The sequence below is a fragment of the Lissotriton vulgaris genome, chromosome 4_1 (assembly GCF_964263255.1).
Source record: "Lissotriton vulgaris chromosome 4_1, aLisVul1.2, whole genome shotgun sequence".
Lineage (NCBI taxonomy): Eukaryota > Metazoa > Chordata > Amphibia > Caudata > Salamandridae > Lissotriton > Lissotriton vulgaris.
The window spans coordinates 223693184-223709425 of NC_141691.1; the positions used below are offsets into that span (position 1 = coordinate 223693184).

The following is a 16242-nucleotide window of genomic DNA, read 5'->3' on the forward strand; positions in this document are numbered from 1 at the left end:
CAGCAGGGAAAGCGTTGCTTTTTGGAAGGGTTAGATGTATTATTCCCACTCCAATCTGTACAACAGTTGGGAATGTGTTGGACTTTGGAGGGCTTCAATTTACTATTCCCACTCTAATCCAAGCAACACTAAGAAAAGCACTGGGCTTTGGAAGCGTTAGAAATACCATTTCAATTAATAATTGTTTTAGAACACATTTAAATGCATAACAAAATACAAATATTAAACCACATTTGTTTGTAAAAAAAAGTATGCATAATAAATAAATTCAATTAAATATTATGTATGTAACACATTTCAAAATACAAAAATAATTTAAAAAAATTAAAATAATTTTTAAATATTTAAAATAAATGCACTTCTTTACCTACTACCTAAAACAACCACCAGAACATAAGACACATTAATCAAATTGTTTCAATAAAATAAGTTAAATATTAGCTAAGTTATTAAATGAAAAGATAAATCTGATAATAAATATAAAACTATTTAATTTTATGTTTTATTAAATACATTGGTCAACAACTTAATTGATTACAAACCAGAAAATATTTAACAAAGTAATCAATCAATCAAATAATTTCCATAATTATCAACTAATCTTTTAATTAACCTAACAAATTAATTTACAAACTCAAACAACTGTTACTAAATTACCAATTACAAAATACATGATTGGAAAGTAAAGTTAACATTTTAAAATCAGAAACTATATTTAAAAAAACTGAAAATATTGATTAGATGGTTTACACAATTAATTACCCATTAATTAATTAATTAACAGTGACAATAAATAATTTCCCACTATAATCCCAAACAAATCAAGCAACCCAATACTAAATTTTAGAACAAAAGTAAAAAAAACCTATATATATTATTAATTTTCACTCCACGTGCCACAGTTTAACTTGAACTTGCCAAACGATGCCGTTGCCCTTGATGGCTTGCGGTCTATGTCTACTGTACCAAAATGAATCCTTGCAAGCCAAAACACATCTTTCTTGGTGACACAAATAAACTGGTGTAACTATTTGGTGTGCAGTTTCCATTTCCAAGCATTACATTGGTAGAGATTTGGATTCCTTTTGATCTATTAATATTTATAAAGTGTACTAAAAGTAAAAAAATATCAGGTCTTATAATAATGCTACCACCTAAAATTACTATAATAAATAATGTATATTAAATTAATTAACAATATTTAATACAACAATATTAAAATAAACATTATTATATACAACAATATTTGAAAAAACTAAATTATAAACATATTTTACCTAACAAACAATATCCTTATCTTTGATTTTCTGTCCTATGATGTTCTTGACTTGACAGTATTTTTGACACAATATTGTTGTACCACAATATTTTGGAAAAATATATATATTTTTACATTTCGTATTGAAGATTTTCAGCACAAAAACAAAGACACACATTGCCTAAACTATGTTAAGCAATAAGCAAGTTGCACGTGTTCCCCACCATTTACCCATCAGTAAGTGACTATCCCATGCATGCAGGAGCCATTCCTTCCATCCTCCTGAAAACATCATGCTCTAGGATGCAAGATACTCAAGGAACAGTCTGCAGGTTGGCGCATGAATACCAAATCCATTCACATTTTTGGGACATCATCTACTCTGCTTCTCATGCAGGGAGCACCAGTCCATGTCCATTTTTTTCTAGGTCTGATGGGGTCAAGGAGCCCATCGTTGGACTATATTTCTTCTACCAACCTTCAGACCCACCATACAAAAGACTTTTGCACATCTTTGTAGGGCTACATCTCCCCAGATATCAAGTATGACCAACTTTGTTGGAAGGGGTCCCCTATACCAGTTATATATGTAAGTCAGTGTACTATCCCTGACCAAAATGCATCCAGATAGTCCCATGGGGTATGTAAGAGAGTTCCCCTCTGCATAGGCAGTGATCAGTAGGAGCAAAGCCAATCCTGGCCAAATGTGATCTAGTGAGATATATCCTGTGCAGGATCTTTAACAGCATCAATCTAAAGCCAGACCATATGGCCACCTCCCTCGGTGCAGCAATCTCTTTTGCCCAGTCCCCCTTCTTGAAGAGACACATGCCGTCTTCCCATTTCACCTTAAGATCCACTAGTGGGTCAGGGGTGTTGTTTATAATGGTACGATATATGAGAGATCTGGGAGATGCATCCTTGAGGGAATCGCCTCTAGGAGACGTGACCCGCCATGGCATGGCAAGTACATTTCTCAGTGTATGTCAATGTAAACTTTCCTTCGAGGTCTTCTAGGGTTTTTGGTCCACTCTCTCCCCCTACATTTCCCAATTTACTAATCCAGATCATGTGCCATTTATCAAATCCTTGCAAAGTCTCCACATCCTGTAGCATATCACTGTCCTACAGAAAGTTTCTTTTGTTAGGGTCTTGTTCCACTTCAGAAGGTGTAGTGTTCTTTCCCAGGTTCGAACCACTGTCACTGTGTGCTGTGGAAGCGAAGTTTGGCTCCCTTGCTTATATAGCGCAGTCTGATAACCCCTGTTGCTCATTGCATGTCTGTTGATCCTCAGTGCAGGCTCTTCCACAAAGAAAAAGCCCATTTGTTAATTTTTGCCAATTAAGAGGCTCAGTAGTGCACCTGTACATTGTGGAGATCAATACAATCCCACAGCAGTGTCTTCACTTTAATTTCCATCCGTCTAAAGAACTTTGCAGGTATCCAATATGGAATGTTTGGAGTACTTTGAGGAGAGCCATTATCTCAAACATGGCAGCCCTTCTTAGGTGAAACAGTGCAAGCTTCACCAATGTTTGATATCATTCCATGTTGTGTCTAAGACTTTGTACAGATTCCTCCATAAGAATTCTTCCCTGTCCCTCGTTATATAGATGCCTGAAGATTTTAATACCCCCCAGGCTTGCACCTAAGGCAAGCCCGTCTGCGCCCGTCCGCGCTCTGCCCGGGCTCAGGGCCAGGACCCCTGGACCTTTGAGGTCAGAACACCGGATATACACTAGTAAAACCTTGAGGAGACTGGACCCAGTAGGGGGCAAGGCACAATGTCCCAGATTCTCACCTTTTGTCAAGCCTGATGCCATGGCGGAATTCTGTTTAAACTGCCATTGTCAACTCCCCTACATCCTGGCGCTCTCGTGTAAGCCTCCCTCCAGTGATAAAGAGGAAGTAGGGAAGCCGAGAACTGTTCCTGAGTTTAAATGCCTACTTTCGAATTCCAGATCACTGGATAGACACAGTGTGGAATGCTCATTGTTTATAGAGGAACACAACATTAAGATGGCTTTCATTACAGAGTCCTGGACGTTAAGCGCCTCTGGGCCTGATATTGTTAAAGCTTCTCCCCCAGACTTTCTCTGCCATACACTGGATAGACCTCTAAGGAAGGGGGAGGGTTGGCTGTCATTTATCATAATAGCCTAGAGCCCTCATTCGAGACTGCCTCTAATACAGCCTGTGAAGCAATGTCAGTGAGTGCGCAATTCGCGCCGCAAGATACTCTGATAGTCATGCTTATTTACCGCCCCCCCTGGTCCCAAAGGTGGTTTTCTTGATTCCATTGGGACTCTGTTGGACGAGGTTTTATGTGCCAAAGCCTTCACAATTATGGGGACTTGAATTTTTACCTCGAGGATTCCACTGACCCAGATACCTCAAGACTGGCGCAAATTATGATGGGAGGGGACCTCGAGCAGTGGGTAGAAGGCCTGACTCATGTGGCTGGGCATACACTGGACGGAATTTTTACGAATTCCGCCAGTCTCTCCGTGTTGGAGGTATTGGCTCTTCCCTGGACAGATCATGCCGCCATCATTTTCGCTAACTCTCAGACCCCTCCTACACTATCCAAACCAAAGCCCAGGGAAAAGATAGCCATTCGAGCCTGGAAAAATATCGACAGAGTCAACCTAGATAAAGCCCTGAACAATACGGTCCCCAATCTCCCCAGTAATGTTGAGGAGGCCACGGCGGCCTACATCAATTGGATTAACAAATTGGCCATAGTCAAATGGTGTTCCCCTAGATGAGTATGTCCCTCAGCCCCTACAGGAGCATAAAACAGACTGTAAGAGGTTGGAGTGGGTCTGGAGGAAAGGGTACAGCATTGCCAACAAGGAAGCATACAAAGCAAGCCTCACAATTTACAAAAATGACTTCAGGAAGCAAAAAAGGCCTATTTCTTCGATCATATCACTGAAGCAAAAATCCTCTGCGAAGGAGCTCTTCAGAACAGCGACTAATATTATGAACCCCCCAAACTGATCACTCACAGAAGTCCAGCCTTCTGTGATGCTCTAGCCTCTTTTTTCTGAATAAAGTAGAGGTTATCTTCTTCTTCAGCAATTAACAGGGTGAGGCCAGGGATCTGGGAGTCGGGATGAAGGCTATCAACAATTCGCCCACGGTTGACCGGTTCACCCCATTGGAGATTAAGGAGGTTACCAACCTGCTGATGGGGTGCTGTTCCGGTTCCCCCGTGGACCCCTCTCCGTCAGCAGTAATTAAAAACTCCCCTGAGGTTATTGCCAACACCTTGACCCCAATATTAAATCTCATTTTGGAGGCAGATCCTTATCCAACAGCATGGAAAACTGCCTCAATCTTTGCCACTGATTAAAAAATCTAATCTGGAGCCTAGTGATCCTAACAGCTATAGACCCATCTCCTGACTTCCATTACACACAAAAATAATGGAGAAGGCTATTAAAATGCAACTCAGTTTGTTCTTTGAGAACAACAATACGTTGGATGCCTCTCAGAATGGGTCAGTGTGGGACACAGCACTGAGCTAGCATTGATCAAAGCCACGGAGGAGGTTCGAGAGGCGGTGGACCAGGGTGGCTCAGGCATCTTGATCATGCTGGATCTGTCGTCAGCCTTCGATACGGTCCACCCCGAAGTGTTGATGGGCCGATTATCGAATATAGGGGGCCAGGTCAAGGCCTGGAACCTACTGGAATAATTTCTGGCTGACAGAGTTCAAACGGTGGATCTAGGAAGGGACATATCAAAACCGTTCTCCCTCCCCTGTGGAGTGCCTCAGGGGTCGTCCCTTAGTCCGAAGCTTTTTAATATATATGGGAGCCCGCTGGCTGACCTTATAAGATCCTTTGGGCTGCTTTTAACCTCCTATGCAGACGATACCCAAATCGTGCTGTCCCTTCAGCGAGGCAAAGAAGCTGGAATGGCCCCTAGTTGTCACGACTGTATGTTAGCAGTTACTGGCTGGATATCTGCAAACTGCCTGAAGTTGAATGCAGGCAAAATAGAGGTGATTATTTGTGGGAATAACCCCAACCTCTGGTCTCCAGCATGGTGGCCCAATGAAATGGGCAACCTCCCACTCCCTTCTCAGAAAGTCAAGAACTTGGGGGTGATCATGGACAACACTGACGTTTGGGGACCACGTCAGCGGGGTGGTTTCAACAAGTTTTTTCATCCTGAGAACCCTGAGGAAAATAAAATTCTACCTTGCAGAAGAAAGTTTCAGAACAGTTGCCTCAGCCCTCAATCTGTCCAGTCTGGACTACTGTAACAGCCTTTATTTGACCGTTCATGAGAAACAGCTTAACAGATTACAGATGGTGCAGAATGCGGCTACCAGGCTGCTAACGGCCACACCAAGGTTTGTTTTGGTCAGAAATGGCCTACAATACCTTAATTGGCTTCCGATAAAAAAAAGAGCTCAATACAAATCTCTTTGTGCAGTTTGTAAGTCCCTGATGGATATCGGCCCAGAAGACCTAAAAAAGTGCATTCTATTGTATATCCCGAGAAGAGTGCTGCGCTCAATGAAAGCAAAGCGAGTAAAGAAGGCTAATTGGGGTGGTAGGAGCTTTGTCCAAGGAGCCACCAATGCCTAGAACGACCTTCCTATACATCTAAGGACTGCCACAGCTCTCCCTTCATTTAGGAAAGGTCTGAAAACCTGCCTGTTCTCAGTTTAATCTCAGTCTGAACTTGGGGTAGAGGGTACCAGTTAGATAGTGCTCAGCGCCAGGACACCCTTGGGTAACAGTGCGCTTTACGAGCCTAAAAACATAACATAACATACAATAGGGAAAAACAATTTGATAGTTTTTCCCAACTAGGGCATATTAAACATATTTTATGTTGCCCCTTCTTTGTATAAAAATGTACCCTTACCCTTAAGACACCTAGGGCAGACCTTAGGGGTGATGTATATGTAATAAAAAAAGGTCGTTTTGGACTTAGGATGTACTTTTAATTCCAAAGTTGAATTTGAACATAGTTTTATTTTAAAACTAGCTTGCATTGTAGGCCTGGCTTTCAAATGACACAACTGCAGTGCACTCATAAGTGCATTAGGTCCACTAGGGGGATCGAAATCTACATGCCCTACCATGTACTAAGGACTTACAGGTAGGTTGTCTTGGAAAATTAGAATTATACCAATTACTGTGTACCTTTTAAGGAAAATGGGCTGTCCCTGTGCCTTGTTAGCTGAGCCCAGGGCACGTTCAGAGTCAGTAACCACTGGCATCAGTCAAAAAATGAGGGAGATCAAGGCAAAAAGGATGACTTTCCTACAATCTCACTACCACCGTGGGGACTACGGAGAGGCCTGCCGCCATTGCCCCGTATGCACCACATGTACATGGGGCAACTGTTGCTGAAATCGTTTAGAGACAATGTAATTCTGGTTAAGGGCTTCTGCAGTAGCAAAGCATCTATTTTACCTTCATCTATTGAAAGTCATCCTCTGAGATAAGCTTTAGTGTCTGTGGGTGCTTGTGCCAGAATCCCTATAATGTCAGGTTGAGGAGTGCTGTCTCGGGGGAGACCACTACCCCATAGCATCATGACGCAGGGTGCTTGGGTTGCCTGGGGCAGGGTATGTGCACACTCCCTTTGAAGATTTGCATGATGTCCAGATGTCCTGCATAGGTACTGATGGAGGGAAGCTGTCCAGTGGCTCAAGAGGGCCTTGGAAATCTAGTCAGTGACTCCGGTGAGCCTGGGCTATCTGCACAAAGGCTAGCCAAGGCCATATTTCCACCAGCTGTCCACAGACAACTGGCGAGTCGACAGGAACGGCTATCTCTAGCATTCCTATGGGTTCCCCACCTTTGTGGTAGTTGTCTAGTAGAGGGAAAATGGTTTCCTGGATAGCGCTGAAGTGTGCTGAAGACTTAAACCTCCTCGGCTAAGCAGGCCTGGGTTCCCAGAAGGCAGTTGTACACTTGGGCATACAGGACTTAACAAATATGCTGGCAGTTCCAAGCGAGTATAGGGACCCACCAGGTCAACCAAGTCCCAGTCACAGTTTGGTGAAGCCTGTAGTCTATGTGGGTGCCAGGTGCCTGCTATACCCAACAAGAGCTTTAGGCCATCTTCCCTACCAGGTCAGAGTGGTGCCTGAGCAGGGAGGAGTCGTGCGCTTCTGGGTCACTCAACTACAAGAAGCTCAGTTTAAAAATAGGTGAATCCTACATGGAGGCCTGAGACCCCAGTGTCCTGTACCAGGCCATCTCCCTGGCCAGGGCTCAGCCACAAGCCAGAGCCAGCTCCCATTCCCAGGGCAGGTTGGAAAATCTTGGCCAGTGTTCCAGGCACCAGACAGAACCACCTTCCCTACACAGGGCAGTGCGGTGCATGGGGGGAATACATCTAATTACCTGAGCACACACCCGGTGGCTGCGTGCAGCTGTGCAGGGGGTGGGAAGCCAGCCTCTTCTGAGTTGAAGGAGCCCGAGCCCTGCTGCTAGGGCGCTCTGCGGTTCGGTCTTTGCTTTTCGACTCAAAGGGTGCCCTGCAGATGTCTGCATGGGACCCAGCCACGGCCGCTGCAGGTAAAAGCGGTGGGGCCAGGTGAAGGGGGATTTCGAGAAACGACCACCAGGGAAATTTAAGTAAATCAGTAATTTTTCCTTGTGGTCGTCTCTCCAAATCCCCCCTCACCTGTCCCCTCCGCCCCACAGCTCCTACCTGCAACGGCCGTGACTGACATTGGGACCCACTGTAGGGCCTTGGAGCACAGCCTTTACGGAAGAGTTATTATGAGTGACCTTTAAAGGGATAGCGGTCGGAGGCGCTTGTGGGATTTATCCAAGAACATTTATGGTAGAGTAACTGGGAGAGGTCCACATGCTATAGAGCCCTCTGGAGGATGACATTGCAGAATGAGGCTGTGGGATGCTGCGATAGTTGAGCTGAAGGTCAAAGAGGACACGAGACCGCCGTGAATGTCCTTAGAGGCGGAGAGCAGCAGAGGGAATCGACACCTGAAGTAGTGAGGGGGATAGAAGGAGAGTGGTATCTCTTGCCCAGTGGGGTGAGAGCCCAACATGTTGCCAGATGGTCTGTGAGTTAATCGCTGAATCTCGTTTGCTTTGTGCTTCTGTACATATATTAATGTGGGAGACCTCTAAAAAAGGATTTCCTTTGTCCTCAGGATGAAAGATGTATATTTTTTCGGGAAGGTCTCCTACTCCACGCGGTGCCTTTGGACTCGTGCACTTCTTGGGACCATGCGTTGTTCTAAGGTGTTTTACTATATGGTGGTTACATCTTTATTTTCTGTTTAGTGGGTTGCATCCTGATTATTCTCTGCGACATATTACATGACTTAGAAATCCCCTCCATGGTACTCGATGTTTTGTAGTGCAAATAACGGTGCACTTTCGTAGGATTCATACTCTATGTAAAAAAACAGATGTATTCAATAAAAAGTGTCACTCGAAGTGTCATGCACAAATATGAAAATGTCTCACATAGCATCTCTCAGACATCACAGTCACATTAAAGTTGACAGCTGTATGTGGCCACATTCTAGTTGTCACCAGTGATTTGAGATCCTGTAATTCTCACAGATACTTCATGCCACGCCACTCATGCAAAGCAATGCTTTAGAACCAGCCCACGGCTTTGTGCCAAGGTGCCAGCGCCTGGCGGGGCACCTCGAGAGTTCTCTGATAGACAGCCCTGTAAAGCGGGGTGCTTATCTCGAACGCATTCTTACTGCCTCCTCCATTAAAATAGTTTGCAGAAAACTATCTTGCTCTGTTTGCAACTTTTTTATGCGCAAATGTTTTGTCCTAGTGCTCTGGAATCGGCGGATCCGCGATTACTCATGCCAACACGAAACCGAAGACCAGCTCAACGACGTACCACTGGGTGGCTCCGGAAAACTACTGTCAAAAAACATTTATTATCAAGTAAGTGTTATCCGCAACATGTTTGAATTTGCCTGAATTTGCACGACCTTTCCCCAAGCATGTGACCTGCAGAAGTTCCTACGAGGAGCTGATGCAGTTTCATTCAAAAGACTGTAGATTTCTGCACTGGCCAAGGCTACTACAAAACTCGTCCAAAATTAGTTTATTAGTAGTACAAAATAAAATGAAACGTTTAGAGTCTGAAACACCTTAGAAAGAGACTTAGACCTGCCTGTCTCATAAATAGTGAGCGGGCATTTCTCTTTAAAATGTTTGTGGGTCCCACCAATCTGCGAGTTTACGGTGTTCGCTGCACCTTGCCGGGCCATCTCCACAACGCCAGAAATTGAGAATCCACCACAGAGGCAGGTTTAACTCAAATAAAAAGCAATTTACGATTGTAAAGCCCTCCTAATCTGTATTGTTTGATAAGAATTTACTATTCACAAAATTGTTTTTTTGCGCACATAGGCCCGTATTTACCAAAAACTAATGTGCGCACAGCACAACTTTGCATTACTTTGGGAAACTATCCAACACACATTGTAAACCCCAGCAGAACACTCTGCGTCAGGTTTGTGTTCCAAAAGTAACACAAACTTGCCAAGCATTAGTGTTTCTGGGCCCCACTTACCAGATTGATCTACAAAAACATTTTTGAATCAGGTCCAATGCATCATGCAGGCTACACCCTGCAAATCTGCCTACCGGGAGGGCAGTTAGGCAATAGGGCCAAGAGCTGCCCATCCTGACCTCTTGGCTCTACTATCACAGACTAACTATTATACGGGAGCACGGAAGGGGTTAAATGAACCTGCCCTACTATCACCATGGAAGAATAGCAATTAAATGAACCTGCCCTACTATCACATGGAAGACTAACTATTAAATGAACCTGCCCTACAATCACCATGGAAGATTAGCTATTAAATGAACCTGCCCTACTATCACATGGAAGACTATCTATTAAATGAACCTGCCCTACTATCACATGGAAGACTATCTATTAAATGAACCTGCCCTACTACCACATGGAAGACTAGCTATTAAATGAACCTGCCCTACTATCACATGGAAGACTATCTATTAAATGAACCTGCCCTACTATCACATGGAAGACTAGCTATTAAATGAACCTGCCCTACTATCACATGGAAGACTAACTATTAAATGAACCTGCCCTACAATCACCATGGAAGATTAGCTATTAAATGAACCTGCCCTACTATCACATGGAAGACTATCTATTAAATGAACCTGCCCTACTATCACATGGAAGACTAGCAATTAAATTAACCTGCCTTACTATCACATGGAAGACTAGATATTACATTAACCTGCCCTACTATCACCTCGGAAGAACAGCAGTTAAATGAATCTGCCCTACTATCACCATGGAAGAATAGCAATTAAAGTAACCTGCCCTATTATCACCATGGAAGACTAGCTATTAAATGAACCTGCCCTACTATCACATGGAAGACTAGCTAGTAAATGAACCTCCCCTACTATCACCATGGAAGACTAGCTATTAAATTAACCTGCCCTACTATCACATGGAAGACTAGCTATTAAATGAACCTGCACTACTATCACCATGGAAGAATAGCAATTAAACGAATCTCAGCTAATAGTCTAATCCTGAGCATGTTTTTTGAATATCTGGAAACAATGTTGTCTTTTCTCTTTTTACAGGGCAACTATTGCACAAGGGTTTGACACATATTGGATTGGAATAACAAAGACTATCCCTACAGGTGAGTTAATGTATTAATATATTGTTTTGTGACACCTAACTTGTCGTGAAAGGCTTACAATTCGTCACTACCTTATGTAGCAGGTAGACAATAAAATAGTCTTATCTGCTCTGCAATTCATTCTAGAACTAAAGGAGGCTCTGACACTCGATTTGATTTGCCTATTAGATAGTCCTATATTTTCAAAGTATTTTCAATCTGTGAAAAGTGTTACAAAGTCTACAATGCATTACCATTTTTAGGATGTTGTATAGGTATCCAGAAATATTCGTACATAGTGGTACATGACAATGTGTTCTTATTCGTTGTAACTGTATTTCGATGTGATGGTTGCATTGTGATGGTATAATTGGATTGGATAAATGCACAGCAAATTATTATGTATCAATTCAACTGTTAGTCGTTTTTATGGTGCACCGTAAGGTGGCGTCGAGGGTCCTGCGACGTCAAGATACATAACACAAACGTGAAACTAGAGGTTCTCTAGTTTCATCCCTTCACGGGCACACAAATGTTTGTCTTCCCACCAAAAGAAGACTGTACAGTTAATTTCATGATGTATGTGTATATATACAAATATCTTTTTGGTGATATTAGTTTATTATTCCTTTTTTTACAGTGTCTATTTCCCTGATGAAGGGCATGCTACATAATGCCCGAAATGCATTGGATGTTTTATGATGACAATGTCTGATCAACAAATATATGAACCATATTGAATGAATAACATGAAATTGTGGTGATAATCCTACCTAAAAATACTAAATAAACCACATGAACATTTGAATTACTGGATTGAAAGTCTTCTTTTGGTGGGAAGACAAACATTTGTGTGCCCGTGAAGGGATGAAACTAGAGAACCTCTAGTTTCACGTTTGTGTTATGCATTGTGATGGTAACATACCTGTCTTATAATATCTGCATTATTGTTTCATATATAAACAAAATGTTTGTTTTGCTAAACTGGGCTCCACTTTGATTCTCTGACCATTATAAAAGTCAGGAAAATGGTCATAGTTAAATTAAAAACAATGTGGCCTATTCATTAACTGCACTACTTTTATCAGAATTACAATAGTACTACTCACATACTACAACATTCTATTCATAAATCTGCATGCAGAGACCTGAGCCTCCTCCTTCCTGTCTGTTTTATGCTGGGGTCTCTGCCCTGATTGCTGAGACCTCCACACTGGAACGCCTATATTTTAGTTAAAAATCTGAGCAAAACGCTGGAGTGGGTGGAAAATGGGGAATACTTACTACTAAAAGGGAGTCATTAGGGGGGAGTAAAGAGGAGCTTAGGGCAAGCTGAGGATTTTACAGACGGACAAAGACCACCCACCCACAAAAGGGTAATCCCATTGTTATTCACAAACAGCACTTCCAAAACTACTATTGACAAAAAATTCCCAAAAGGTAAATGTCGTCCAGCTCAGACATGGAGTTAGTCGAGCACCACACATGCCCACCCAACTGGTACTGCGACACCCACCCATAGAAAATAATGGCGATAGGGACCCCATAGAAAATAACCTTAAAATAAAATATTTATTTTGACTCTTTGGAAGAATATTTACATTTAATTGAATGGTTTAAAAATACATATATGAATAAAAAATATTGTTTTATTATAAAATATTTTAGTAGCCTTTTTAGTTTAAAAACAAATATAACTGAGGGGGACGCACAGAGCCAAAGATCGTGGCGCTCCAGATCGCCAAGTCCCCGTTGGGACTCTATCCGGGATACGGCTGCACGTGGAGGACCTTGACTGTGTGACCATGCCCTGCTGAACCGGAGAGACCAGTCAAAGGACACCCTACCTGCTGGCCAGACGCTCGCTCGATCGCTCCTGGGGCCCAAACGCTGTGGTCTCGCCGCTACTGCCTTCCACCTCGCGGCTAGAGACTACAGCTCCCAGGGAGCCTTGCCGCCACTTCCTGCTTCCGGCCACAGCACGCCCGGAGGCGCTACTTCACCAGGACGCTCCCTCGGTGGAGCGGGGGCAAACCGGAGAGACCAGTCAAAGGACACCCTACCTGCTGTACAAAACAGAAAGGGAGGTCTCCTCACAAATCCAATCAAGGGACGAGGAGTGGAAACAGTAGAAGAAAAACAAGGTGGTCCCTCTTACTAATTCATAGAAAAAGGGGGGATAGCACTTGCCTGTACGATGCCACTATAGCTCACGAGATCTTTACAATTTCAAACCACTCATAACAGTTTATACCAAATTGTAATACTCAACACAATCAAATAAAATATCTTAGTCATTTATTAAAAAAAATTTTTTGACAATGTTAAACATCAAATAACTGTGCCACAGAAAAATGTTAAAAAAGAGTGTCAGTATCATGCAACAATGATATACATCTCTTAAGTATATATAATGAACAAATTAAAAACAACAATGATTTAAAAAACCAAGTAGTCGACGCAGCGTTTCGGTTCTTTAAGTTGACACCTTCATCAGGACGCGGTTCTATACAACAGAGAAACATTGGATTACCACCACATATTGCTTTCACAATTCATAAGTGTCCTATCTATTACTGCTTTTTACAACTTATATCGTCTTTAGTGACCATCTTCTATTTTTATACCAAAAGAACAATTTTATCACAGGCATAGTTCATTACTATTGTGTGGTGGTTTCTCTTAGAACATCTTTTAGAACAACAATTTAAGTGGCACAAAACACCCGTGGCTACCAGATCTCATGAGCTACAAGAAGAGATTTACTAAAAAGAGCTCCATTGGGGCATTAAGTTTATACTTATGATGCAGTGCTGCAACCAAGGTGATTATGCTGCAAGGAAGAATGTGGGAACTTACTTTTAAAAACAGAACGAACTCGTGTTGTCTTCCTCAATTAATAATAGAGGAAGACAACACGAGTTCGTTCTGTTTTTAAAAGTAAGTTCCCACATTCTTCCTTGCAGCATAATCACCTTGGTTGCAGCACTGCATCATAAGTATAAACTTAATGCCCCAATGGAGCTCTTTTTAGTAAATCTCTTCTTGTAGCTCATGAGATCTGGTAGCCACGGGTGTTTTGTGCCACTTAAATTGTTGTTCTAAAAGATGTTCTAAGAGAAACCACCGCACAATAGTAATGAACTATGCCTGTGATAAAATTGTTCTTTTGGTATAAAAATAGAAGATGGTCACTAAAGACGATATAAGTTGTAAAAAGCAGTAATAGATAGGACACTTATGAATTGTGAAAGCAATATGTGGTGGTAATCCAATGTTTCTCTGTTGTATAGAACCGCGTCCTGATGAAGGTGTCAACTTAAAGAACCGAAACGCTGCGTCGACTACTTGGTTTTTTAAATCATTGTTGTTTTTAATTTGTTCATTATATATACTTAAGAGATGTATATCATTGTTGCATGATACTGACACTCTTTTTTAACATTTTTCTGTGGCACAGTTATTTGATGTTTAACATTGTCAAAAATTTTTTTTTAATAAATGACTAAGATATTTTATTTGATTGTGTTGAGTATTACAATTTGGTATAAACTGTTATGAGTGGTTTGAAATTGTAAAGATCTCGTGAGCTATAGTGGCATCGTACAGGCAAGTGCTATCCCCCCTTTTTCTATGAATTAGTAAGAGGGACCACCTTGTTTTTCTTCTACACCCTACCTGCTGGCCAGACGCTCGCTCGCTCGCTCCTGGGGCCCAAACGCTGTGGTCTCGCCGCTACTGCCTTCCACCTCACGGCTAGAGACTACAGCTCCCAGGGAGCCTTGCAGCCACTTCCTGCTTCCGGCCACAGCGCGCCCAGAGGCGCTACTTCACCAGGACGCTCCCTCCGCGTCGCGGGACGCTCGCGGGCAGGCGCCGGGCTAAGCCCGGGCAAAGTCCACTCAGAGGCCAGAAGAGACTGGGCTGGGCCATAGCCCTAACATCTGCTACAAGAGGTGAGCTGGGGATAAATCATCATGGGGAAGCGTAACAACATGTCTACAACGCTTGCTCCTGTCAGTTCCCCTACCCCACCCCCCTCTTTCGAATGCTTACTGGAAAATGCCCTAATAATGGTTCAGGAGGAAATAGCTAACACAGAAAGGAGGATGTCACTGGGTTGCAGTACCATTGACCTGCAGTCACCCCAAGCAAGTCCTCCTAATGATCTCCCGCTATCTCCAGCATCACCATCCTGAAACCCTCTACCATGGTAACATCGTTGGGAACGCTGCCTGGGGACAGCAGTCCGGTCATAACCATTGCCTCTCAGCCTGTCTGCGCTGTACAGTCTGTTACCCCATCCCCGTCTAAAAGCAATAAAACTGGCGAGGGCAAAAGGAAAAGTGGTCCTCTGAAATCTACTGTTAACAAAAGGAAGCAACTTGTCCGCAATAAGAACCAACCAACTCCGCAGAGCATGTGGACCAGAGGGAAACAGAGACATTTTCAGGGTAAAACTGTTAATACTGAAATGCCGCAAACTGCTGAATTGGCCTCTCCCATAACCCTCTCCATTGATGATCACAATTCCTTGGGCACACAGACTGAGTTTTTGAGTGAAAGTATCATTCAACCCAAGCCCAATGGGAATTTCATTGAGACAATTGTAGACACTATTTTTAAACAACTGGAATGTCAAATGATCAAGCAATTTAATATTGTTTTTAAAAGGTTAGATAAATTAGAAAACTTAGTCAACAAGCATTTGCAATGCAATAGGTTTCGCTTTTGCAAGAGTTTGAGCTATTGGCACTGTAAATGACAATGCCTTTTATTTATGTGTTTTGCAAACCTGCAAGCAATGAGTAAACACACACTTTGTACTTAGTTGCTGTTTTCGGGAAGCAAGGCTGGTAGTAAGAGAGACGCAGTTACTGCTAGCCTTTCTTCTTGCAAGCAACATCTATAAGTACAAAGTGTGTGTGTACAAGCCCCTTGCATGTTTTCAAAACACAAATCAAAGGCATTGTCATTTACAATTCCAATAGCTCAAATTCTCTCAAAAGAGATTTATTGCATTGCAAAAGCTTGTTCTTGAGCTGCTTCTCCTTTCTCTCATTTTAAGGTGGAGGAGACCATCCTTCTCTCCTTTTAACCCGCAGCAACTCAGCTGATCAGGGACAGTTGTTTAAATATAAAGTATGAAAACGGTTTTGATCAAACACAAACTTGGGAATGTCATTCACCTGCCAATTTCGAACTCTGCATACATCTAAGTAACAGACCAAAAACTGCTGAACGCAGACGGGCAGGGACAGCGGCCAGATTCTTCACACATACATCTCTGAGGACAAACGCATCCAGAAAATAGGTGTCACTTTTAAA

The 16242-nt window shown here is 42.6% G+C and overlaps 1 protein-coding gene across 1 annotated transcript in view; it reads left to right on the forward strand.

Annotated features, from left to right (window-relative positions):
• LOC147718591 (putative defense protein 3) overlaps positions 1–16242 on the forward strand; it is an 82228-nt gene that overhangs the window by 27451 nt on the left and 38535 nt on the right. Inside the window, exons 3-4 of the mRNA XM_086918541.1 lie at positions 9063–9178; positions 10874–10935. Of these exons, the coding sequence (XP_086774667.1) occupies positions 9063–9178; positions 10874–10935 (178 nt within the window). The remainder of the gene's footprint in view (positions 1–9062; positions 9179–10873; positions 10936–16242) is intronic.